The following is a 25,779-nucleotide window of genomic DNA, read 5'->3' on the forward strand; positions in this document are numbered from 1 at the left end:
CTCACAAGCTCTCTCTAGTTGGGGCCAGTAGGCTGAGTTGATCCCAACCAAGGATCGAACCTACATCCCCTGCACTGGAAGGCAATTAAGACTTCTTCATAACATGAGAAAATGTCAGGTGAAAAAAGTAGCATATGACATATAAATGTAATCAACTGAACTCTGCTGCTGCTGCTGCTAAGTCGCTTCAGTCGTGTCCAACTCTGCGACCCCATAGATGGCAACCCACCAGGCTCTGCCATCCCTGGGATTTTCCAGGCAAGAACACTGCAGTCGGTTGCCATTTCCTTCTCCAATGCATCAAAGTGAAAGTGAAGTCGCCCAGTCGTGTCTGACTCTTCACGACCCCATGGACTGCAGCCTACCAGGCTTCTGCGTCCATGGGATTTTCCAGGCAAGAGTGCTGGAGTGGGTTGCCATTGCCTTCTCCGAACCAAACTCTAGGTTTACATAATATTTACAGGTAAATAAGGAATATATAGCTCTTTCTGAGTAGCAGGAATATAGGTAGTTTCAGTTTTCTATATACTCCCTAAAAGTTCTACAATAAACGTGTATCTTACCATGGAAAACATCCACAGGGCTGGAAAAGTTCTATGCCTTATCTTCACAGTAGGAAAAAATAAAATTAACAAAATATCTTGTGTTTTAAACATATAAATATCTTGTATTATAAACAGTCAAGGTAGGAGATAAACTCAAGAGCTCCCAACACTAAAGTCAATTTATCACAGGACTTTGCCCAAGGCTGTGTTCCCTGTACCTGTTATTTATAATCTTCTTCTCTACTATAATTTATACTACTGCTTGGCAGGTGAACTGAAAACCTTAAATGCTGAAAAGACCCAGTTGAAAGGCCATTCTTGAAACTTTGCAATTAAAAAGTACAAAGCTGAGGTGGTTAAAATTATATAAACACGATAGCTGATTCACCAACTGGCTGTGAGCCTTGGGACTAGTCAGTCTCTGATTCACAGATACGTCATTTATAAAACAGCCTGTCTCTTCTGAGAGTTATGAGACCACAATAAACAACATATGCAAGGTATTAAGAGAATTATTTTGGTCACTGATTTGCCCATGGTTAATCCCATAACTGGAAGATGTAGCTAATTTCATATACTCATTCTCCTTGAAAAGTGTTAACAAAATTATGAGCCGAGTAAGGCTATAAATTTCCACTCACAAAAATGTAAGTGAACTTTCTGTCTATAATTCCAGGAAGTGACAAACCCAAGAGCTACTAGTGTTACTGCTAAATTTACCTCCATCCGCCAAATTGAATGTGATGCCCAAGTGAAACAACTCCAAGCTCTAACTGTTCTTAACAAATCCTACTTCTTTGAACTGAACACGTTCACAACTCAAAACGCTGGACTGAATACTTCAGAAAAGGGCGTGGGTTACAAAATTCTATAATTAATCAGGTAAGATAATAATTCCAAAAATATATGCTCCAACAGACCTCGGTTACCTTGCTTCGGCAATAATGGTTGAGGATTTCAGGGCTGTAAGCAACAATAATGGTTTTAAATGACTACCATCTGGAAAGAATCCTGGTGTGGGTTGCCATTTCCTTCTCCAGGGATCTTTCCAACCAGGGATCAAACCCAGGTCTCCTGCATTTCAAGTAGCCTCCTGCATTGCAGGCGGATTCTTTCCGTACTGAGCCACCTGGGAAGCCCAATGGTCTTAAATGACTACTAAGATGTTTGAGACTACCTAGATTTAGTTCCTAAACAAACCACTTTTTCCTTAGCTACAGTGACAGGAGAGAAAATGCTTCATAATTACAACAGGAAAGAGTTTTAAATATTCACCTGATGTTGGCAGAAAGCCATTTAAAATGAATATTACTACAACACCTGGTCCTAGGTAATTACAATCATTAATAATACCTTGTACTTATAAGCCCTACATCACAGAAGTGATATCTGATCATCTGTGAGCTCTGGGGCCCTTGAGAAGCACAGTTTTTTTTACCAAGTCTGAGTCCGTCAAGCACATTCTATTTTTACAATATTTTCTTTCTGGCTCTTAGTATAGACTGAACAAATCTAACATTTTTCAAGTGTATGTAAGTGTTGTTATAATCAATAAAACCAAAATTCATTTTAAGTGTTTCTAAATTACTAGAAGCTGGTCATTTAGTATTTTCTTTATCCGTGAATACTGAATATACAAATGTCATGGGAGAATAAGAATGATCTTTAAAAAAATTAAACATATAAGAAGGTAGGTCCTTGCCATCAGAAAGAACCATCAGGGGACTTCTCCGGTGGTCCAGTGGTTAAGACTTCGCTTCCCAAAGCAGGGGATGCTGGTTTGATCCCTGGTCAGGGAGCTAAGACCCCACATGCCTCCTGGGCCAAAAAACCAAAACATAAAACAGAAGCAGTATTGTAATGAATTCAATAAAGACTTTAAAAAAAAAAAAGAAAGAACGAACCATCAAGCCCTGTTCTATAATACTTCTCAAAGAAAGATCGAGATCACTAACTCATTTGATTTGTCAGGAAGCTTTCTGGAGACCCACAGGATCTTCCACACAAGGTACTTCCCAGAATGGAATACTCCATATTGTGTGATCCAGGCTGAATGAAAGATGGCTTCACTTGTGACACGTCCAGGCAGAGCTGGCAATCTCCCCCTTATGAACACTGCCTTGGAAAATAAGACATTCCACAAATTTCACGTTCCACACATATTTAGAATCCATTCCAACTCAAATATACTAAGAATTAAAGTTTTCTTGGGGGGAAACAGATTGCAAAGAGCAAAGGCAGAAAAAAAGGCAGAAAAGGTGATCACTTGTCACCTCCATCTCATCAGACCCAACCTCGCCCAGCCACCCCACCCCACTGCGGGAAGGAAATGCTCTCTGGAAATGGACAAAAGTGGTTAATCAAGTTCTGTATATCAGGACCCTGTTTTGCAAGTTCCTGCCTTTCTTACTTATCCTGGTGGACTCCTGCCTGCCCCTAGATAACACCACTTCCCCTGGGGTCTTTCAAGGAGAAGCAATCTTACTTCTCACAACCACTTTTCCTCCTGGCCAAAGGCCAGCTTCTCTGAAGCTCCTGGGCCTTGCTGCCCACTGCCCGTCCCAGCTCTTGTCCCCTGCTCTCTCACTGTCCCCCGTTCTGTCTCTTGTCAACACCCAAGGGGATAACCCCGCAGTCCCCTGGCCTCTTTCCCGCCAATCTTTTCTTCTATTGCACAAGAAAAACCCACTCCGTGGTCAAAACCCAGCCAGTTTCCAGTCAACAGAAAGTGCATCAACCAGTCAGTGCTAAGCGCATCCCATATTCTCCAGGCAAGAAAGCTGGAGTGGGTTGCCATTTCCTTCTCCAGAGGATCTTCCTGACCCAGGGATCGAACCTGGGTCTCCCACAGCGCAGGCAGATTCTTTAGCGTCTGAGCCATGTCTGCCCTTTCACCTCCCAAACTGGATTTCAAACATCCAACTTTCCTTACTTCCAGAAAACTGCTTACTTCAAACTCTCCTCTCGAACAGTCATTTTGCCTCGGCAAGCTCCCAACTCGGTCACCTCCCCAAGTTGTTTTCATCCATGACCCTCCTCCTCTTCTTTCCCAACTTAGAATCCAGGCTTATCTGCCTTATGAGCCTTTTTTCCTTGCTTGCCTCTGGCCTCCTCCTCTGCGCCTAAGTGGTGGAGTTTTGCCAGAGAAAAATCACACGAGCAGGCTGGTTTTGCTTTTCAGACTCAAAACCACAAACCTCAAAGGGCATGCAACACTGCCCAGCAAGTCTTCACTTCCCTAATGACCTGCTTTCTCAGCCTCTAAGATAACCATTTACACGGCTCTCTCTTAACTTCCAACCTGTCTCCCCGTCATCTGGTACCACGGCTTTCTGCCAACGACTCCCAGAGCACCAGCTCTAACCTGGACCCTCCAGGGCTCCAACACGACAGTCAACTGACCACTTGGCCATCCTTGGAGCTACAACACAATTCTCCACTGTCTCCCTCTAAACCTGTCCCTCACCAGCACTGTCCTCAGAAGAAGGTAACACCAAGGCAACCAGCACAGAGCCCTCATTTCTCCCTACCTCTCAGCTTCTGCATCCTACCCATTGCTAAATCCAACCTTTTCACCTCCAAAGTTCATCCCCAATCCATCCTCTTCTATCCATCCCCACGCTGCTACCAAAATCAACCACCCATCTCTTCCATCAAGTCTAATGCAACAGCCTCCTGCAAGGTTTCACTATTTTACATCTAGCGTGCACACACACACACACGCCTTCCTGTAATTTTTCTCTCTTCTCAAAGTGTTCCTTACCACAGATGTAGTTGGTGAAGAATCCGCCTGCAATGCAGGAGACTCAGTTCGATTCCTGGGTTGGGAAGATCCGCTGTTAACATTGTCACTGACTCACCTACTTGGGTGTTCCAAGAACTGAATTAAAATTGTGCATGAATGCAACAAGAAAAAAAAAATAGAAGGAACAGGCTTCCCACTCCAATATTCTTGGGCTTCCCTTGTGGCTCAGCTGGTAAAGAATCTGCCTGCAACGCAGGACACCTGGGTTCAATCCCTGGGTTGGGAAGATCCCCTGGAGAAGGGAAAAGCTACCCACTCCAGTATTCTGGCCTAGAGAATTCCATGGACTGTATAGTCTATTGGTTCACAAAGAGTCAAACATGACTGAGCAACTTTTACTCACTCACAGATGTAAAATACTTATCACTTTTCTAGAAAATTCTCTCAGCTCATTCTAGCATTCCCCAAACCACATTCTTCCTACCTATTTTGAACATATTCCAAAGACAATAGTTTTCAAGATAGAAATCTTTCCCTCTCCAAGACAAAGGACTTACAGTCAAGTCAAAGGTCATCACTGTGACATTTCCTTATCACTGATGAACAAGACAAATCAGAGCCTGAGACAATGACTAATACACACTGCCGCGCTGCTGCTGCTGAGTCGCTTAAGTCGTGTCCGACTCTGTGCGACCCCATAGACGGCAGCCCGCCAGGCTCCTCCGTTTCCTGGATTCTCCAGGCAAGAACACTGGAGTGGTTTGCCATGTCCTTTTCCAATGCACGAAAGTGAAAAGTGAAAGGGAAGTCACTCAGTCGTGTCTGACTCTTAGCGACTCCACGGACTGCAGCCCACCAGGCTCCTCCATCCATGGGATTTTCCAGGCTAGAGTACTGGAGTCAGTAACAATTCACCACACTGACTTTGAGCTTCTAAAAGTATCCTTTTGTGGTTATTTTCTGATGCAGAGACTGAAATCAAAGATTAACAGGACTTCCCTGGTGGAGCAGTGGATAAGAATACATCTGCCAATGCAGGGGACATGGGTTTGATCCCCAGTCCAGCAAGATTCCACATGCAGAGGAGTAACTAAGCCCATGTGTCACAGCTACTGACGCCCAAGCACCTAGAGCCTGTGCTTGGCAAAAAGTGAAGCCATTACAAGGAGAAGCCTGTGCACTGCAAACAAGAGAGTGGCCCCTGATCACTGCAACTAGAGAGGAGCCCCGCCTCCCCCCATCAGGACAACCAGAGAAAGCCTGCAGGCAGCAAGGAAGACCCAGCACAATCAAAAATAATAAACTAATAATTAAAAAAGATTAAGAGAAGGCTGTCATGGCCCACACAATGGCATGAAGTTCCAGTTAGAATCCAAGACCCTCGACTTCACACCTTTGAGTCTCAATTTCCTCATAAAGGATTTACATGAGATCATTTAAAAAGAGTTCTAAGTATAGTGCCTGCCATACAGCAAACATTCAACAACGGAAAAAAATAATAATTCAGGCATCGAAACACTGAAGAAAGCTGTTCTAGCTGGAACTTTCAAGCTGTTTATGTGGGCCATCTGAAGTCCAGATGACAGCCTTCTCTTAGTCCTTTTTTTTATTATTAATTATGATTTTTGATTGCTCTGGGTCTTCCTTGCTGCGTGCAGGCTTTCTCTAGCTGCTGTGATGCGGGGTGGGAGGGGAGCGGCGGGGAGCGGGGACGGCCCACCCCCTAGTTGCAGCGATCAGCGGCCACTCTACTTGCGGTGCACAGGCTTCTCCTTGTAATGGCTTCACTTTTTGCCGTACACAGGCTCTAGGCGCTTGGGCTTCAGTAGTTGTGGCACATGGGCTTAGCTGCTCCTCTGCTTATGGCCATTAAGAGTTAGATTTTGCTGACCCCACGAACCCCCTATAATCATTTCTGTAAATTATCAGGCGATCACCTAACTTCTGGAAACACCAAAAGCCCTGCAGGCACATTCCCAAAATCCCGTCAAAACTGAGACCAAACAGGCCACATTCGGCAAAGAAGAATATCGAGTTAATGACTAAAAAGCAACCAGATCAAATTCCTGACTGAGACCACGGTTGTTGCCAAAAAGCAAAATCCAGTTATTCCACTAAGACTCTGCTTCTTCTCTGGCCTCCATACATCCTTTCCAAAAGCCTCCTCGCCCTACCTGTGAGCGATCCTTTCACCTTATCTAGACGAGGAGCCCTTTACTTGCACGAGCGCCGCCGCGCTGGCTGCGGGCCAGGCTCTCCCCGGAGGCCCTCCAATCCTCCCGCCCCGCTCCGCAGAGGTCCTCGCCGGCCTCGCCAGGTTCCGGAGCCCCTGGGCGCCGAGAAGCCAGGCCCAGCGTGGAGGGAACGAGCGGCGGCCGGCCTGGCCTGCCGCGCCACACCCACCGGCGGCCCCCGTCTGCCTATCCGCCCCGGCCCCCTGAAGCCCCCCGGACCGGCCCTCGCCTGCGGCGCCCCCACCCCTGCCCCAAGCCAGGTTCCCGCCCTTCTGGACCCTACGCACCGCCGCTCGCCCGAGACCCGCAGTAGTCTTCACGTTCCCTGCCGGCCGCTCTGCTCGCCCGGCTCGCTCAGCCTCGCCCGCAACCCAGCCACTCCCGCCGCCACCTCACCCGGGCCGCCGCGGCCAGGGTTTCCGGGCGCTCACGTGACGCGCGGGTGCCCGCGGCATGTTGGGAGTTGTAGTCCGACCGCGCCTCTTTACCTGCGGGCCGCACGGGAGGGAACGGAGAGAGGAGCGGAGAAAGTTAACTTCCGGCCGCCATGCAAGACCTGGGTGAACTAGGCGGGTGTGAGTGGCGGGGCGGGACCGGGGAGGGGGACGGACGGTCATCGGCCAGGACTCTTAGAAAAAGAGGCAGGGACGGAGAGAGAAGTTACAATCTGCGAGGAAATGATGAATAGATCATCTTTTTTCAAAAAAAACTTTATTCTGTGTTTTGTTTTGAGACTCACACTCTGTGCCACTGACTTACCATGACAGTGTATGATTTAGATTTTTTAAATAAATATTTTTTAAATGCAGTTGCTGATAAAGACAGGGCTACTAGTCTGTTGGTGTCATTCACTGTTGTACATTGCATCCCCAGTCACTCAAACAATAAATGAAAATGTTAAGATCCTGGCAGTCAATCAGTCGCTCAGTCCTGTCAGAAGCTTTGCGACCCCATGGACTGCAGCATGCCAGGCCTCCCTGTCCATCGCCAACTCCTGGAGTTTGCTCAAACACATGTTCTTTGAGTCGGTGAAGCCGTCCAACCACCTTATCCTCTGTCGTCCCCTTCTCCTCCCACAATCAGTGTTTCCCAGCATCAGGGTTTTTTCCAATGAGTCAGTTCTTCACATCAGGTGGCCAAAGTATTGGAGCTTCAGCTCCAGCATCAGTCCTTCCAATGAATAGTCAGGACTGAGACTCAAGCAAAAATTAAAGGCCTTGTAACACACAACATCAAACAAGGGTGTTCTGCCCTCCTGGGCTCTCTTTCAACAGCGAGGGAATTTTTTTTTTCCCCCAAGTCTTCCAACTCAGAAAACCACTCCACAAAGATAGCAGATTAAGAAAAATTTTATTATTGAATAAACTTTGAATCAGACTGTGATGCACAGATGTGACTTCTGCGATGCTAAGAGGTTACAAAGGTAGAAAGGAACCCTCCCTTACATAGCCAAGCAGACTCTACCCTCACCATACAAGTTCTCAGATAATCACTAGTCCTCAAGTGACAGTGAAACAGGAGGGAAGGGGGCAGGGCACACCCTTCAAAAGAGTGACACAGCCCAAGGACACGACATGAACTGATTAGAACCAAATAGGTACAAGATAGCAGAGGAGTTGGGTTCCATTAGACCTTGCGCCTCAGTATATGCTCATTGTAACACATCAGCATGCTAAATGACAGACACACACACACAGGCGCCCTGAGTTTGAGCAAACTCCAGGAGACCGTGAAGACAGGGAGCCTGGCGAACTGAAATCCATGAGGCTGCAAAAAGGCGGACATGGACACGACTTAGTGACTAAACAACAGCAACAGACTTTGAGCCTCAGTAACACATCAGCACACTAAATGATGACACCCACAGTCACCATGACAGTTCTAAGTTCAACTTTAAAGACCAAAAGGTGAGTAGTAGTCCAATTCATGGATATCCCTGCCCATTCCCCTGAAGCAGCTGGAATAATCCTCCCACTCATTATTCTTTGAAATTACCCAGCCCGTTAAAAACTAACCACACAACATTTCAGGGCCTCTCACCTTCTAAAATGACCCACACTCTGTGGAGTGTCTCTCTCTAAATAAATCCTCTTCTTATGTATTACTTTGTCTCTCACTAAATTCTTTCTGCAATGAGACATCAAGAACCTGACCTTTATTAAGTCCTGAGACCAGGTATGTGTTGTTGTTGCTGCTGTTGTTCAGTTGCTGTCATATCTGATTCTTCACAACCCCATAAACTGCAACATGTCACACTTAACTCATGTCCTGAGTCAGTAATGGCATTCAATCATCTCATTTTCTGTCACCCTCCTGCCCTCAACTTTCCCAGCATCAGGGACTTTTCCAGTGAGTCGGCTCTTCACATCAGGTGGCCAAAGTATTGGCGCTTCAGCTTCAGCATCAGTCCTTCCAGTGAATATTCAGGGTTGATTTCCTTTAGGATTGACTGGCTTGATCTCCTGGCTCTCCAGTTCAGTCAGTCACTCAGTCATGTCCAACTCTTTGCAAGCCCATAGACTGCAGCACGCCAGGTTTTCCTGTCCATCACCAACTCCTGGAGGTTACTCAAACTCATGTCCATCCGGTCGGTGATGCCATCCAACCATCTCATCCTCCGTCATCCCCTTCTCCTCCTGCCTTCAATCTTTCCCAGCATCAGGGTCTTTTCCAGTGAGTCAGTTCTTCACATCAGGTGGCTAAAGTATTGGAGCTTCAGCTCCTGCATCAGTCCTTCCAATGAATAGTCAGGTTGGTTTCCTGGTTTGATCTCCTTGCAGATCTCTCAAGAGTCTTCTCCAACACCACAGTTCAAAAGCATCAATTCTTTGGCACTCAGCTTTCTTTATGGTCCAACTCTCACATCCATACATGACTACTTGCTGTTCAAGGGACTCACAATTCAAAAGCATCGATTCTTCATCATCCAGCCTTCTTTATGGTCTAACTCTTACATTCATACATGATTTCTAGAAAAACCATAACTTTAGACGGACCTTTGTCAGCAAAGTGATGTCTCTGCTTTTTAATACACTGTTTGGGCTTGTCATAACTTTTCTTTCAAGGAGCAAGCATCTTTTAGTTTCATGACTGCAGTCACCATCCACAGTGATTTTGGAACCCAAGAAAATAAAATCTGCCATTGTCTCCACTTTCCCATCTATTTGTCATGAAGTGATGGGACTGGATGCCATGATTTTAGTTTTTTGAGTTAAAAAAATATGGGTTCGAGTCCCAATCTGAGTTACACGGTTTCAAGAGGACTCAACAGGACCTTGTGTCACACATAGTTCTTCCAACTTCATCACAGTCATTGGGAAGACCATCTGTACTGGCTTATCCAGAGGAGAAACAAATTTAGGACAGGATATGGTTTTGCAAACTGGAGCAAGGCTCCCATGGAAAACTTAGGAACTTAGTTCCTCCCACAAGAACTGGGATTTAGGGGTGATATCTCCCTGGATGTTCATATTTCAAAAGATGGCTCCCAGGTCCTTGAGGAAACTTTCCAGAGTTGTGAGGCTGGCAGAGATTGTTGAGCCATTATACAGATGTACATATATTTGACTGACCTGGGTTCAGTCGCTGGGTTGGGAAGATCCCCTGTAGAAGGGAACAGCAACCCACTCCAGTATTCTGGCCTGGAGAATTCCATGGACAGAGGAGGCTGGCAGGCTACAGTCCATGGGGTCACAAAGAGTCAGACAGGACTGAGTGACTTTCATTTTCACATATATTTGAAAAGAACAGAGAAAGAAATTTTGAAAGAAAAAGGAGGTCCTCTTTCCTTATTTTCCACAAGGAGAATTGTCTCTTATTTTTCATTTGTAACTGCCTTTACAGAATACTTTGGCCACCTCATGCGAAGAGTTGACTCATTGGAAAACACTCTGATGCTGGGAGGGATTGGGGGCAGGAGGAAAAGGGGATGACAGAGGATGAGATGGCTGGATGGCATCACCGACTCGATGGATGTGAGTTTGAGTGAACTCCAGGAGTTGTTGATGGACAGGGAGGCCTGACGTGCTGAAATTCATAGAGTCCCAAAGAGTCGGACACGACTGAGTGACTGAACTGAACTGAACTGAACTTACACAACGCAAGGGTAGTTTTCTCCACAGTCACCAGAGGGTGTGGCTAAAGAAATGTGATACCATGGTGAGCAACAATAAATCCACCAGACATTTCACATTTACTGTAAAAACAAGGAAAGAAACTGTGACACATGTTACAACGTGGATGAGCCCTGGGAACATTATGCTAAGTGAAACAAGCCATATACAAAAGGACTGATACTGTGTGATTCCACGTGTGTGAGGTACCTAGGGTAATCACATCCGCTGAGACAGAAAGTAGAATAGTGGTTACCAAGGGCTGGGGGGAGGGAGTAAGGAGTTGTTTAATGGATATAGAGTTTCAGTTGGACATGATGAAAACATTCTGGAAATGGATGGTGGTAATGGCTGCACAACAATGTGACTATATTTAATACCACTGGACAACACACTTAAAAATAGTTAAAATGGTAAAATGTATACCTCGTGAAATATATGTGTGTGTACACATATATGGGGCTTCAGTTCAGTTCAGTTCAGTCGCTCAGTCGTGTCCGACTCTTTGCAATCCCATGAATCGCAGCACGCCAGGCCTCCCTGTCCATCACCAACTCCCGGAGTTCACCCAGACTCGCGTCCATCGAGTCAGTGATGCCATCCAGCCATCTCATCCTCTGTCGTCCCCTTCTTCTCCTGCCCCCAATCCCTCCCAGCATCAAAGTCTTTTCCAATGAGTCAACTCTTCACATGAGGTGGCCAAAGTACTGGAGTTTCAGCTTTAGCATCATTCCTTCCAAAGAAATGCCAGGGCTGATCTCCTTCAGAATGGACTGGTTGGATCTCCTTGCAGCCCAAGGGACTCTCAAGAGTCTTCTCCAACACCACATTTCAAAACCATCATTTCTTCAGTGCTCTGCCTTCTTCACAGTCCAACTCTCACATCCATACATGACTACTGGAAAAACCATAGCCTTGACTAGACGGACCTTAGTTGGCAAAGTAATGTCTCTGCTTTTGAATATACTATCTAGGTTGCTCATAACTTTTCTTCCAAGAGTAAGCGTCTTTTAATTTCATGGCTGCAGTCACCATCTGCAGTGATTTTGGAGCCCAAAAAAATAAAGTCTGACACTGTTTCTACTGTTTCCCCATCTATTTCCCATGAAGTGATGGGACCGGATGCCATGATCTTCGTTTTCTGAATGTTGAGCTTTAAGCCAACTTTTTCACTCTCCTCTTTTGGCACTAATCATGAAGAACCCACCTGCCAATGCAGGAGATGCAAGAGATGTGGGTTCGATCCCTGGGTTGGGAAGGTTCCCTGGAAGAGGGCACGGCAACCCACTCCACTATTCTTTTTTTTATATATAGATATGGAAACCCTTTTTAAAAATGTATTTATTTATTTATTTGGCTGCACTAGGTCTTAGTTGTGGCATGTGGGATCTAGTTCCCTGACCAGGGATCAAACTTGGATCCCCTGCATTTGGAGCACAGAGTCTTAACCACTGGACTACCAGGGAAGTCCCCCACTCCAGTATTCTGGCCTGGAGAATCCTCATGGACAGAGGATTCTGTTGGACTACAGTCCAAAGGATCACAAAGAGTTGGACACAACTGAAGCAACTTACACATATGCATATATGTGTGTGTGTGTATAAAATAGGTATATAACCTGTGTCACCACCACCCATGTCAAGAATGCATCTCCCCCGTAGCCCAAGCTCAGCTCTTTGCACTTATAATCAACGTTGGTGAACAGGGTTGGGGTAGGGAAAAGCAGCATTTCTCCTACGTCCATAACCATCCAGGCATTTTACCATTTGATTTCTGCTTCTAGACACCCTCCCAAGTGGGAAGTCTGAGTCAGCTGGTTTTGGTTGTTGTTGTTTTCCCTTATTAGTAATCAATACGAGACGAAGAAAACATTTGTACACCTAACCTCATTGACACATCTCACAGGTTCTATTTCCTGTCCCTGCCCATACATTTGTCACGGGTCTTGACTTATATCTCATTTTCAAGCCTCATATACATGACCATAGCTTTCAAAACACCATCTGCAGCAGCAGTATTTGGCAGTGTTTTTTGTTGTTTGTTTTCTTGCTTTACCTGCCAACATTGGGTTTATCCTCCCTGAGAGGTTCCTGGGGATACGTGTGTGTTCACTCGATCAGTTGTGTCTGACTCTTTGTGACCCCATGGACCATAGCCTTCTAGGCTCCTCTGTCCATGGGGTTTTTTTCAGGCAAGGACACCGGAGTGTGTTGCCATTTCCTCCTCCAGGGGATCTTCCCAATCCAGGGATCAAATCCGAGTCTGCTGTGTCTCCTGCGTTGGCAGGTGGATTCTTTACCACTGTGCTACCTGGGAAGCCCTCCTGGGGATATAAGAATACATATAACTGATTCACGTTGTTGTTGTTCAGCAGAAACTAACACAACATTGTAAAGCAATTATACTCTAATCAAACATTTTTGTTTAAATTTAAAAAAACAGAGGTTCCTGCAAGTGATATGTAAATGGAATTTTGGATAAGATAAATCATCATTTACAGTTTCTCTAAAGAAATGCTGCTGTGTAGTGAATAAACTGTCCTCTCTTTCAGTGCCAGGCCTCTACACGCAGTAAGAAGTACCTCATACATCACCCCCGGCACACACCTCCCTGTTCACAACTGACACAAACAGTTCAGGAAAACAGGAATGCATTCTGAATTGTTTTCTTCATCTCTTTGGTAAAAATGCTGGTTACAACCCACTGAAATTGACTTCGTGACTCATAATGAGTCTCAGCCCACAGTTTGAAAACACTATGCCAGTTTCGTATTTTATCAATCCAGATGTTCTGTTTTGCATGTGGTGCTTGCGGCTTAACTGCCTACTCGGCACATTCTACGTAGTGGAGCCGAGCTAGTCCCCAGGCTGGGAGAAGCAGAGACTCTTCCAGACTCTGTGGGGGGAGAGTCAAAAAGGAAAATTCAGCTCAGCTTGGTGCTTCCATGGCCACCATCAGGGACTGGCGGATGCCAGGTCTTCCTAGAAATTAACCTTTGTTTTGGGGTAGATTTTGAGGGGGGAAGGAAACATTTTTTCCAGCTTTGAAAGAAAGAAAAGATAGCGCTAAGTCGTGTCCAACTCTTGCGACCTATGCACTCACTGTAGCCTGCCTGGCTCCTCTGTCCATGGGATTTTCCAAGCAAGAATACTGGAGTGGGTTGCCATTTCCTTTTCCAGGGGATCTTCCCAATTTGATTTTTCAGTCTTCTCTTTGGATCACCTCCTTTCGCTCAGTGACTCCTCAGCAAAGGTTATTCAAGCCCACAAAACAATTAAATGACTCAAAACCCAGGTCTGTAGTCCCCTTTAACTTGTTGTCTTTCAACTAGCCAGCCCCACCCCAGGCAAACAGGGGACACCAGGAAAAAATGGGGATTGGGGCCGCCCAAGAGAAGGCGAGCAGAAAAAAGGAACAGGGCGGCTCAGTAGGTGTTGGCTGACACAGCTGGCTAGTCCTTTTCGTTCGGGCTGTGATGGATGACATGGGATGCTCCACGCTCAGAGGAAAGTTGACTTAGCGTGGCGGGTGTGGCCAGGACCTCAGCCCGCCTTTGTACCCAGTGGCAGCTCCTCCGGGTGGCGGGGGAGGGGGTGAGGAGGGAAGGTTTACACTTTCCTTTCGGTTTCTCGAGCCACTAAACCTGACACCTGGGGACAGAACTACAGTTCCCACCACACCTCGAGGCAGGAGGAAGAAGGGGCACGGAGGGCCAAAAGGAAAACCAGGAGAAAGAGCAAACACCTGCTGGCAGGCGTGAGCAACTGGTGAGCAACAGGTGGAGGCTGCAGGATGGAGGGTTTTACGGCGGGTGGACATGGCTCTTTTCTCCTTGCAGGGCGTGTGAAGGGGGCTTTTGCAGAAAGCCTGAGGACTTACTGGGGGAGGCGGCCGGGGTCGGGGGAGAAGTAAGATTTCAGCTCACTTGACAGTGGTTAGACACCGGAAGTAGAATGGCTTTCTTCATTTGAAAAGCCAGAGGGGGGAAAAGTGGTTTGGCTGTTTCTCTTTTTTGCTGGATCATGTGGCCACAGTAGCTTCAGGGAACCTCCTTCATTCATTTAAAGCTTAGAGTTTTTAAGTATAGATTTTAATTTGTGTGATGATACAGACTTGTCATGTTCTATGACTTTTGAGAAGACCAGAAAATAAAACTCGGAGAAATGAAGAAGGGTGTCATAACTAAATTTGCAGCACATCAAATTTAGTTATCAAACAGGATAAGCTTTCATGTATTTTTATGAGACATTTGATGAGGAGACGCAACACAACTGAAGAACAGTCAAAGGGTCTGGGATATCTGCTTCAAGGGGACCTGCTTGCTGCTCCAAATGTCTGCTGGGCTGTCAAGTGGGGTAAGAATCCTGGCGTAGCATGAGGGTCCATGGTCAGAAACCTCAAGGACATAGATTTCAACCCCACATAACAGCTGTGCACACAAAATTGATTTTTGTCAGGAGGTAGTGAGCTCCTTCTGAGCTGAGATGTTGAAGTGTAGATGGATGTTTAAGCAGAGATGCTGAGGGCAAGAATAAAGTTTCAGGTGGTTGACTGTGCTCGTTGATGCTTCCCAAACCTGCCTGCTTATCAAAATCACCTGGGAGTGTGTGCATGTTTTTACATCTATTTAGCAGATCTGAGATGGGCTCCGGAATATATATACATATATTTTTAACTCTTTTATTATTTATTTATTTTTGGCTGTGCTGGATCTTCGTTACTGCGTGCAGGCCTTCTTCAGTTGCAGTAAGCAGGGGCTATTCTCTAGTCGCGGTGCTCAGGGTTTTCACTGCGGTGGCTTCTCTTCTTGCAGAGTACAGGCTCCAGACACACGGGCTTCAGTAGTTATGGCACATGAGCTTAGTTGCTCGAGGTATGTGGGATCCTCCAGGACCAGGGATCAAACCTGTGTTTCCTGCATTGGCAGGCAGATTCTCTACCACTGAGCCACAGGGAGGTCCCTGTATATTTAATTATTTGATTACCTTCCCAGGTAATTCTGATAGTCAGTTAGAGAGACACTGTCATAAGGAACTTTTTTTCCAGCCTGTGGCAGAATACAGCACAAACATTCGAACCACCGGGTTTTTCGTTTGTTTGTGCCTTTTGTTTTGTTTGGCTACGCTGCACAGCTTGTGGGATTCTGGTTCCCAGCACAAGCATGGAACCCAAGCCCTGGGCAGTGAAAGTGCAAAGTCCTGACCACTGGACCGCCAGGGAATTCCCCACAGTTTTCATTTTGGGTATTTTCAAAGTCATAATTTCCCAGACAAGAAAAGCCTTTCTGAAACTGACTTCTCTGTTAAGCGTCCTTGGTGTTTGTTGCTAGTTGCCTGGACATTCAGACTTCCAGTGGTTTGTCTTCCTCCCGTGTGACATGGAGACAGGCTGAGCCCGCCTTCCGCAACTGATGTTGTTCAGTTGCTCAGTCCTGCCCAACTCTTTGCGACCCTGTGGACTGCAGCATGGGTCTGCAGTGTCCTTCACTGTCTCCCAGAGTTTGCTCAAACTCATGTCCATCGAGTGGATGATGCCATCCAGCCATCTCATCCTCTGTTACCCCCTTCTCCTCCTTCCCTCAATCTTTCCCAGCATCAGGGTTTTTTCCAGTGAGTCAGCTCTTCACATCAGGTGACCAAAGTATTGGAGCTTCAGCTTCAGCATCGGTCTTTCCAATGAATATTGAGTCGATTTCCTTTAGGAACCAGTCAATCCACCTGATAAATGGCAGGTAAAACACACCTGCCGAGCCAGGCCACAGGGTGTCTGGGATCTTAGTTCCCAGACCAGGGATCAAACCCTCGCCCCCTACAGTGGAAGCACTGAAAGTGCAGAGTCTTAACCACTGGACCACCAGGGAAGTCCCAGTCAATGCTACCATCTGAGAGTGGGCCCAGACCGTAGAACCCCTTCATTCCAAGGTCACTCCTAAAGTAGCACCAACTCACCTAGGACAGGTGGGGTTTGTGGGGGCAGCTCCCTCTTACCTGACCAGTAATTAATGTTCTTCTCCTCCCACAAGGATGTCCGTGCTAGGAAAGCAGTGGCCTTCCTCTGTCTTGTGCCGTCCTGAATCCTGAGTGCCAAGAATAGTTCCTGGCCGCCAGTAGCTGTTCATTAAAGATAGGCTGAATTCCTCCTTTTCTTCTTTGATCCTAGGTGGCAAGAGCCATGCAATTCTCCGGCTCAGCTGGGGCAGCGGACGAGAACTTTGACTATTTGTTCAAGATTATCCTCATCGGGGATTCCAACGTGGGCAAGACGTGTGTCGTGCAGCATTTCAAGTCCGGGGTCTACACAGAGGCACAGCAGAACACGATCGGGGTGGACTTCACTGTGCGTGCCCTGGAGATTGACGGCAAGAAAGTGAAGGTCAGAGGGGCACAGGGGTGGGACCGCCTGTTTCATCCACAGACCCTAACCCAGAAACACAGGCCTGAGGAATCAAATATGTAAATATAATATATGAAATCATAAAAATACCAGGAAAAGAAACACATGGGAGTATTTATTTTTCTCACTGAGGAAGGGGAAAATCAGGCTTAAAATTAAGACAAGAACCCACAAGCCATAAAGGAAAATATTGCTCCATCTAACTCTTATATCTAAAGGTCAAATTTATACTCTTCTGTATAATCATATAAAGGTCAAATTTCCACACACTCAAAAATACCATAAACAAAGTCAAAAGCTGAATGACAGACTGGAAAGAAACATTTGCAAATGTGGAACTCACAGAAGGCTAATTTTTGACATGAAAAGAGCTCTGATGAGGGAATTCCCTGGCAGCCCAGTGGTTAGGACTCCATGCTTCCACTGGAGGGGCATGGGCTCAGCCCCTGGTTATGGAACTAGGATCCTGCACACCACGCAGCAGAGCTCTGATAAACATCAACGAAAAGACCAACAACCAAACACAATAAGTAGGCAATTCACAGATCTGACAAAACTACTACGTCATAATTTTTATGCAAACTGGCTCATACATTTATGCAAAGAAGTAAAGGTACCCACTGTCACTTATAATTAAAGCAATGAAATTAACAGTGAGATACCTTTTACCCATTTGATTAAAAAGGATCAAAAAGTGTTGGTGATGATGTAATAAATGGTTTTGCTTGGGATCCTTATTAAACACAATAGTAGAAAGATATTTTGGAACCAGTTAGGAAAACTTAATATGGTCTGAATATTAGATCATACTAAGGAGTTATTGAAAAGTTTATTAGCAGTGATAATGGTGTTATGGTTATGAAAGACAATGTCCATTTATTAAGGAAGTATGTAAGTAGGCGTGAAATGACACAAAGTCTGGGATTCTCTTCAAAATAATATTTCAAATAAATCAAGGGCTCCATGAAGCAAGAGTGGCAAAATCTTGATAATTATTTGGTTATGTGAGGGTTCAATGTTTTATTCTCTCTAGTTTTATGTATCTTTGAAAACTTTCCTTAAAAAATAAACTTTATAAATAATGTGACAGTATGAAAAAAAAACAGGTACCAGGGCTCCCCTGGTGGCAAAAAGAATCTGCCTGCCAATGCAGGAGACATGGGTTCGACCCCTGGTCCCGGAGGATCCCATATGCCCCAGAGCAATAAAGCCTGTGTGCCACAATTACTGAGCCTGCGCTCTAGAGCCAGTCAGCCACAACCACTGGAGCCCAAGTGCCCTAGAGCCCGTGCTTCAGAACGAGAGGAGCCATCTCAAGGAGAGACCCGCACATGGCAACTAGAGAGCAGCCTCCACTCGTCACAACTAGAGGAAACCCGCGCAGCAGTGAAGACCCAACATGGCCAAAGATAAATCAATAAATGAAATTTAAAAAAATTTTTAAAAGCTAAAAGAAAAAATAAGTACCCTCAAACACTATTGGAGGGAATATAAATTGGTGCCACTGCCTGGGTTGTTAATTTGGAAGGTAGTATTATGAGGACAAGGGCTTCGCTGGTGGCTCAGTGGTTGAGACTGAATCTGCCTGCCAATGCAGGAGATGCAAGAAACTTGGGTTTGATCCTTGGGTCAGGAAGATTCTCTAGAGGAGGCAATGGCAATCCACTCCAGTATTCTTGCCTGGGAAATCCCATAGACAGAGGAGCTGTCGGGCTACAGTCCATGGGGTCACAGAGTTGTACACGACTAAACAATAATTATGGGCACACTTCTAAACATGGATGACTGAGTGGTCCTTCAAAATCAAGGCAGTTTAGCCAATGCCCTCACCTTTACCAAGGTCAAAAAATAAACCCCAAAATCTAGACAAGGAGATGAGTGTGCTGCAAAGGCAAAGAACACCACATCCTAGGACCCTGGATCCACTTCTCAGGCTGGAGGGTCCCTTAGGTGACGACTCCCAACCTGAAAGCACATCCAGATGACACTGGGGAGCCTCTGAAAAAAGCAGACTGTTGGGCCCCACCCCAGACCTCGTGAATCTGGATCTCTAGAAGTGAGACCCAGGAAACAACTTAGGTGAGCGTCAGACATGGGAATTCCTCATGCAGACCCCCTTGCCTGACCTTCTGCAGATGCAGGTGTGGGACACCGCCGGCCAGGAACGTTTCCGGACCATCACCCAGAGCTACTACCGCAGTGCCCACGCGGCCATCATTGCCTACGACCTCACCCGGCGGTCTACGTTCGAATCTGTTCCTCACTGGATTCACGAGATAGAGAAATACGGAGCAGCGAACTTGGTCATCATGCTGATTGGTATGTGGATTTCAAGGCATTTCTCTTTCCTTTATGCCCCATGCTCAGCTTTTTCTGGGTTTACAATGACAGTGGAACAGGAAGTCATAAAAGCACATGTGGAGGCTAGGACCTCAAAAAACATCTGGGCCAGAAATTCCGATCAGGTTCGCTTGAGCATGATAGTGGGGGTGGCATGAATTTGTTAAGAATACAGATTCCTTGGTGGTCCAGCGGTTGACTCTGCACTCTCAATGCAGGGCGCACTCATTGAATCCCTGGGTGGGGAACGAACTAGATGCCACATGTTGCACTGTGAGGCCTAAAAAAAAAAAAAACAGAATACAGACTCCAAGACCCCACCCTAGAGTTTCTCATTGCAAAAACCCGAGACATATAGATGAAGGTGCACCCTGGCTGATTCAACACACATATTTGCAGACTACACAGCCAATACTCTGTAGTGTGAGTTTCACAGCTTCAGATGGCTCTTAATCCCCAAGGGAGCCACTCAGATGACTATGACTGACAACACGCTTGAATGACTTCTCACACCTGTGAAGATCCTAAACAAATCTTAATAACAAGTTAACATCAAAATTAACATCAACTTCAACTACACTAAGTGAACTCACAGCTTGAAATAGGTGTAGTCCCATTGTATATTCACAAATGGGATATTTCCCAGGTGGTGCAGTGGTGAAGAATCTGCCTACCAGTGCAGGAGATGCAAGACATGTGAGTTCGATCCCTAAGTCAAGAAGATCCCCTGGTGTAGGAAATGGCAACCTACTCCAGTATTCTTGCCTGGGAAATCCCACGGACAGGGGAGCCTGGTGGGCTACAGTCCATGGGGTTGCAACAAGTCAGACATGACTGAGCACAACATACTGTCAGTTCCCTACAGTATTAGCTTTGCAAGCAGCGCATCACCCCTCCTGAGGACACTACTGTCTGCCAGGTGGCTGGTTCATTTTGGCAACCTGGTTTAGTTTTCACTACTCAAAGTGTGGCCTGCAGACCAGCAACATCATCATCACCGGGTTTTTGTTTGTTGTATTAAGACTTATTTTTATCAGAACAGTTTAAAGTTCTTAGCAAAACTGAGAGGAAGATACAGAGATTTCCCATATATCCCCTGTACCCACACATGCATGTGCTGTGCTAGTCACTCAGTCGTGTCCGACTCTTGACTCTCTGTGACCCCATAGACTGTAGTCCACCAGGCTCCTCTGTCCATGGGGATTCTCCAGGTAAGAATAAGATTCCCATGCTCTCCTCCAGGGGATCTTCCCAACCCAGGGATTGAACCCAGGTCTCCTGCAGTGCAGGCAGATTCTTTACCTCAGAGCCACCAGGGAAGCCCCATGAATGGGTAGCCTATTCCTTCTCCAAGGGATCTTCTCGACCCAGGAATTGAACAGGGGTCTCCTGCATTGCAGGAGGATTCTTTACCAGCTGAGCTACCAGGGAAGTCCCCACACATGCACAGCCCCTCCCATATCAACGTCCCCTAACAACGTGGTACATTTGTTACAAAGAATGACCCTACATGGACACATCACAATCATCTAAAGTCCATAGTTTAAGTTATGAATCCTTCTTGGTGTTGTGCTTTCTATGGATTTGGACAAGTGTATGATGACAAGTATTCATCATGAAGATATCACAGACTGTATTTCCACTTTCCTAAAAATCCACAGCATCCGCGTCACTTTGGGGTTTGTTAGAAATGCCCCATCTCAGGCCTCACCCCAGAGCTACTGGATGAATCGATCCTAGAGAGATTCTTGTGCAAATTAAAGTCTGCAGAGCACAGGTCTAGACAGCTGCTGTGGGACTAAGAAAGAGCTACCCATTGATAAGCATATCCTAGCTCTGTGCTTGGAGAAGGAAATGGCAACCCACTGCAGTGTTCTTGCCTGGAGAATCCCAGGGACAGCAGAGCCTGGTGGGCTGCCGTCTATGCACAAAGTCAGACACGACTGAAGCGACTTAGCAGCAGCAGCAGCTCTATGCTAAGTTACCCTCTGAACCTTAGTTTCCTCATCTATAACATTTGATCAATATTCACTGGGGTTGTAAAGATTTAGTGAGGAAAAGTGTATGCATTGCTTGACGGTGCCTGGCACATAGTAAGTGTGTCATAAAGAGTGGGATTTGCTTCTAAAAGTATGTTTGAGGGAACAAGCTCATCAGCGTTCCTTAAATAACTGAGGGGGGGCTTATGGTGAGGGTACAAGTCCCTGGGACCTAGGAAAAGTCAGCAACCAAACTCACCGAGAGGAGGGGCCACAGTGCAGCCACGCCAGCCTCCACAAGCAGGAAGCTGGGGACCCTCCTCTCAGGCTGGGATCGATGAACCAGGCTCCTCCACTGTCTGTGCTCACTTGCATCCGACTCTCTGCAACCCCATGGACTGCAGGCCATCAGGCTCCTCTGTCCATGGAATTCTTCAGGCAAGAATACTGGAGCGGGTTGCCATTTCCTACTCCAAGGGATCTTCCCGACCCAGGGATCAAACCCATGTCTTGGCAGGGGGATTCTTTATCACTGAGCCACCTGGGAAGCCTCCTCCACTATTGTGCATCTAAGAGCTGCTTCTTACATGTGGGGTGGTGTGGGCTGGCCACTCTCTCTCACCCTGAGCCCTCCCTCTTGGATTCCTCCAGGCATCATCCCCAGCCTGCTCCTGTCACAAAATCCCTCATTTTCTCATACCCTCTAGCTCGCATTCCTCAGAAAGGAAACCCCATTGTCCCATTCCTTCTGGCCCCAGGTTGCTGGCCAGCCTCTGGGCAGGGGGACCTCTGCTGATGGGACACATCATTGGCACACTCAGTCCATTTATTATTATCATCCAGACTCCAGAGAGGACTTGTTATTCTAGAACCACTCTTCCCCTGTCTTTGCTGCTTTAAGTCATAGTCTAGCTTTGGCCACCTGATGTGAAGAGCTGACTCATTTGAAAAGACCCTGATGCTGGGAAAGATTGAGGGCAGGAGGAGAAGGGGATGACGGAGGATGAGATGGTTGGATGGCATCATCGACTCAATGGATGTGAGTTTGAGTAAACTCTGGGAGATAGTGAAGGACAGGGGATCCTGGTGTGCTGTGGTCCATGGGGTCGCAGAGAGTCTGACACAACTGACTGACAGAACAACTAGCCCCTGTTGTAAGCACAGCCTTGAGGAGAATGCTGCTTTGTAACTAATTCTGCTTCTTGTAACTTAATCGAAGTCACTCCAAGAGCCTCAACAGGGCTTATCCCTTCCTGCTGCGTCAGATCAAAAGCCCCCAATCCACAGCCAGCCAAAGAAAACATGCCTCAAATTTAGTCCCCTCCTTTTTTCAGATGGATGGTGTCTTTCCCCACATGCCTGAAACCAGGAAAGAGAGATTAGTGAGGACAGGTGGCCTCCACACAGAGGACCACTTGTCTCTTTGGGGAAGAGTGTCTCTTCTTTTTACTTCTCAGCCAAAGGTCCCCTTTGGGACCAGAAACTTTTTTGATTTGACTTCTGATCTACTGGACACTTCTAAAGGCACTTCTGTGTTTATACAAATTAACACTGATCCTTTCCACCCCCTCCAAAAGGCCTAGATTTCTTCCTCAATAACCACTTCTTCAAAGCACCAGGGAGGACACTGGGCAAGGTTTCTGACACCTTTCATGATAGATGCTCCTGAGGTGTGAGAACCAGGAGGGTTGATAGGAAGAGGTAATGACAGGTGACATTTACTAAACTCCACTCTGAATCCGCTAAGTCCCTTCATTTAACCCTCACAACCATCTGAAGAAGCAGAGACCACCATCCTCAGGAAATCGAGGCTCTGGAGATTGAATATGGTGCTAAGTAACTGGGTCAAGGTACTTACTGACAGGTGAGGCAGGGTTTGAACCAGAGCCTCCATGGGGTCAGTTCCTTTCCAAACACTTTCCAGCAGTTGGTCAGGCTAACAGTCACCCAGGGCGCCCTGAAGCTCTGGCTGAAGCAGTGTCTCATCCACTCTAGCGCCTGAACTTTGCAGTCAAACAGATTTGGGTCCAAATCTCCCTCTCTGTCCTGCCTGTCTGAACTTGGGTTCATCCCTTTCTCTGAATTTTGACTTCCTCATCTATAAGCTAGCACCTGCTTCAAAGGTATGGTTGAATTGAAAGGATTAAATAAAGGAACACATAAAGCACTTAGCACAGTGCGGAGACCTCAACGCAGGGAAACTGTCCTGCCCTGCTGAATGAGAGGCTCCGAGGCGCTCCCCCCACCCCGCCCCCGCCCAGTGACAGAGCTGAGCAGGCAGGGAAGGAAACCCCACCAACGGCAGCTCCCAGGGAAGGAAGCTTAGGTGCGAATCCCATGCATCTCACCGAGGGGAACAGCGCAGTTCTAATCTCACTGGAGGTTTCCCCAGGAAGGTGGGCTGGATCCTTTAAATTCGCAGGCTTCCCAGGATATCTTGGAGCAGAAGAACCTCGAAATCTGCCCTGCAAATCCACTCTGCCTGGGTCAGTCCCCTTCTGCACCTCTCTCGGCTCCCTGGCTGGCCCCGCCCCTTAGGCCCCACCCTCCTGCCCCGCCCCTATGGTCCCGCCCTTCACCCCTCCTCCCTCCTCTGCAGAAACAGGTGGGGCAGAGGAGGCGAACAGATGCCAAGACGTGGGGGGATTTCCGGGAATCTCACAACTGTTTCTTGGTCATTTACTCCCTCGTGTGTCTGTTGTAACAACCGTCTCTGCCCTCACTTCTTCACTGGTGCCAGAAACGCCCCCAGAGGTCATCTGAAAGTGTCCCCGGTGCTCCGGTTTGTGACGCGTCCAACCCCGAGGGCTGACACGAGGGGTCTTGCTGTTGTTTTCTGTCAGTGGCCTCCTCGCCTTAATCTGGGATAGTCAGAGGTGTCATTCCCTCACAGAGTTGTCCCTGCCCTTCCACCACAGTTTCCATTCCATCTCCACGGTTCTTCACACAAAGGAGTCTTTCTCTCCCAAAAGTTTACCCCAGCCCCTCGAGGCCACGTCACCACTGTACAAAAGTCAAAGAGACGGTTGTGCGTTAGCTGTCGTGTTTCTTCAGCTCCAGCCGTTCACAGGGAGGCCAGCTCCTCAGTCTCGGTTTAAAACCCTCGGCGTTCTACCTCATCGCGAATTCCTGAACACCGTTCATAAGACGCCCTGCTCTCCCGCTGAAGACCGCTGCTTCTCATCTTTTTCTCCTTCGCATCTGCTCTGTTTCTCTAACTTCTTAACTCTTCTTACTCCCTCAGTGTAAGGGTTTAGGAGCACTGGTGGGTCAGAGGGTAAAGCGCCTGCCTGAAACGCAGGAGATCGGGTTTCGATTCCTGGGTCAGGAAGATCCTGAAGAAGGAAATGGCAACCCCTTTCAGTACTCTTGCCTGGAAAAGCCCATGGACGGAGGAACCTGGTAGGCCACAGTCCATGGGGTCACAAAGAGTGGGACACGACTGAGCGACTTCACTTTCACTTTGAGCGACTTGACTTTCACTTTCTTCCTTTCGTAGGTTAGGTAGATGTTCTGTCTCCTATCTTTCTTTGGCATCTGCTAAACTAAAATGTTCTTTGTAAATTCCACCTTTTAAAAAACCAGAGTAAGTTACTCCCTGGAATATCTGCTTCTCTCTCACTCCCAGGGAACAAGTGTGACCTGTGGGAAAAACGCCACGTTCTCTTTGAGGATGCCTGCATCCTGGCTGAGAAATACGGTCTCCTAGCTGTTCTGGAAACATCTGCCAAGGAGTCCAAGAATATCGACGAGGTCTTCGTGCTGATGGCCAGGGAGCTGATGGCCCGCCACAGCCTGCCCTTGTACGGGGGCGGTGCCCCGGGCAGCCTCCCGCTGGAGTCCACTCCAGTCCTTATGGCCCCAGCTCTAAGGGAGAAGAATCAGTGCACCTGCTGAGTAGGTTCCCCAGGAAGGTCGCACCCAGCAGAGACCACCTCTGAAACCAAGGGCAGCTGCTGGCCTCGAGTCTGCGGAGCAAACGGACTTGCCTCTGGTTCTACTCCTTCCTGCCTGGGGTGGGGGTCAGGGGGGCGCCCTTTTGCCTCAGTTCACACCAGAGGAGGGAACACTGATTCTGACAACAGAGGACACCCCTGTTTCTCTTGACTTTTTCCTAGGACGCGAGGCCCAGGGGTGGCAGGACAAGATTTGTTCTTTTTTTCCCTTTTTGTGCATCTTTCCCTTTTCTGTCTCCCCAACCCTCCAGCTATTTTCTACTGAACTTTGCCTCTTGTTTGGAGAAGTGAGCAGTGAAGGAAAGAAGAAGAGAGGATTATCGAGAGGATGTTTGGAACATTCTAGAGTGGTTTAAAACAGTGTGGGCACAGGAGGATGGAGAAAAAGCCTGCCAAGATGACCAGATGTTGTTAACTTTTGCTTCCTGACATTCACACTTCAAGTCTTAGTTTGGGGAGCAAAGCTTTTGAGCTG

General features: G+C 47.1%; 2 protein-coding genes across 14 annotated transcripts in view; one reads left to right on the forward strand and one right to left on the reverse strand.

Moving 5' to 3' along the window:
- The window catches only part of SLC37A3 (solute carrier family 37 member 3), a 172,130-nt gene extending 165,200 nt beyond the window's left edge, over positions 1–6,930 (reverse strand). For all 13 annotated transcript variants that reach the window (XR_008199257.1, XM_052638516.1, XM_052638519.1 and 10 more), the window contains exon 1: positions 6,812–6,930. The gene's annotated coding sequence lies outside the window, so the exon portion shown is untranslated. The remainder of the gene's footprint in view (positions 1–6,811) is intronic.
- Positions 6,931–16,801: 9,871 nt separating this feature from the next.
- Positions 16,802–25,245, forward strand: RAB19 (RAB19, member RAS oncogene family). Its single transcript, XM_052638527.1, has 3 exons — positions 16,802–17,008; positions 19,165–19,348; positions 24,977–25,245. The coding sequence occupies exons 1-3, from the start codon at positions 16,808–16,810 to the stop codon at positions 25,243–25,245; spliced, it is 654 nt and encodes a 217-aa protein (XP_052494487.1). The 5' UTR covers positions 16,802–16,807.
- Positions 25,246–25,779: the final 534 nt, after the last annotated feature.

Source organism: Budorcas taxicolor, chromosome 4, assembly GCF_023091745.1.
Source record: "Budorcas taxicolor isolate Tak-1 chromosome 4, Takin1.1, whole genome shotgun sequence".
Taxonomy (NCBI): Eukaryota; Metazoa; Chordata; class Mammalia; order Artiodactyla; family Bovidae; genus Budorcas; species Budorcas taxicolor.

What these genes read in the sequence shown, in the direction of transcription:
- RAB19 (XM_052638527.1), top strand. Translation starts at nt 16,808, where the DNA reads ATGCAATTCTCCGGCTCAGCTGGGGCAGCGGACGAGAACTTTGACTAT. An exon ending in TTGACGGCAAGAAAGTGAAG is followed by an intron (nt 17,009 to 19,164) that starts GTCAGAGGGGCA and finishes GACCTTCTGCAG; the next exon opens with ATGCAGGTGTGGGACACCGC. An exon ending in CTTGGTCATCATGCTGATTG is followed by an intron (nt 19,349 to 24,976) that starts GTATGTGGATTT and finishes TCTCACTCCCAG; the next exon opens with GGAACAAGTGTGACCTGTGG.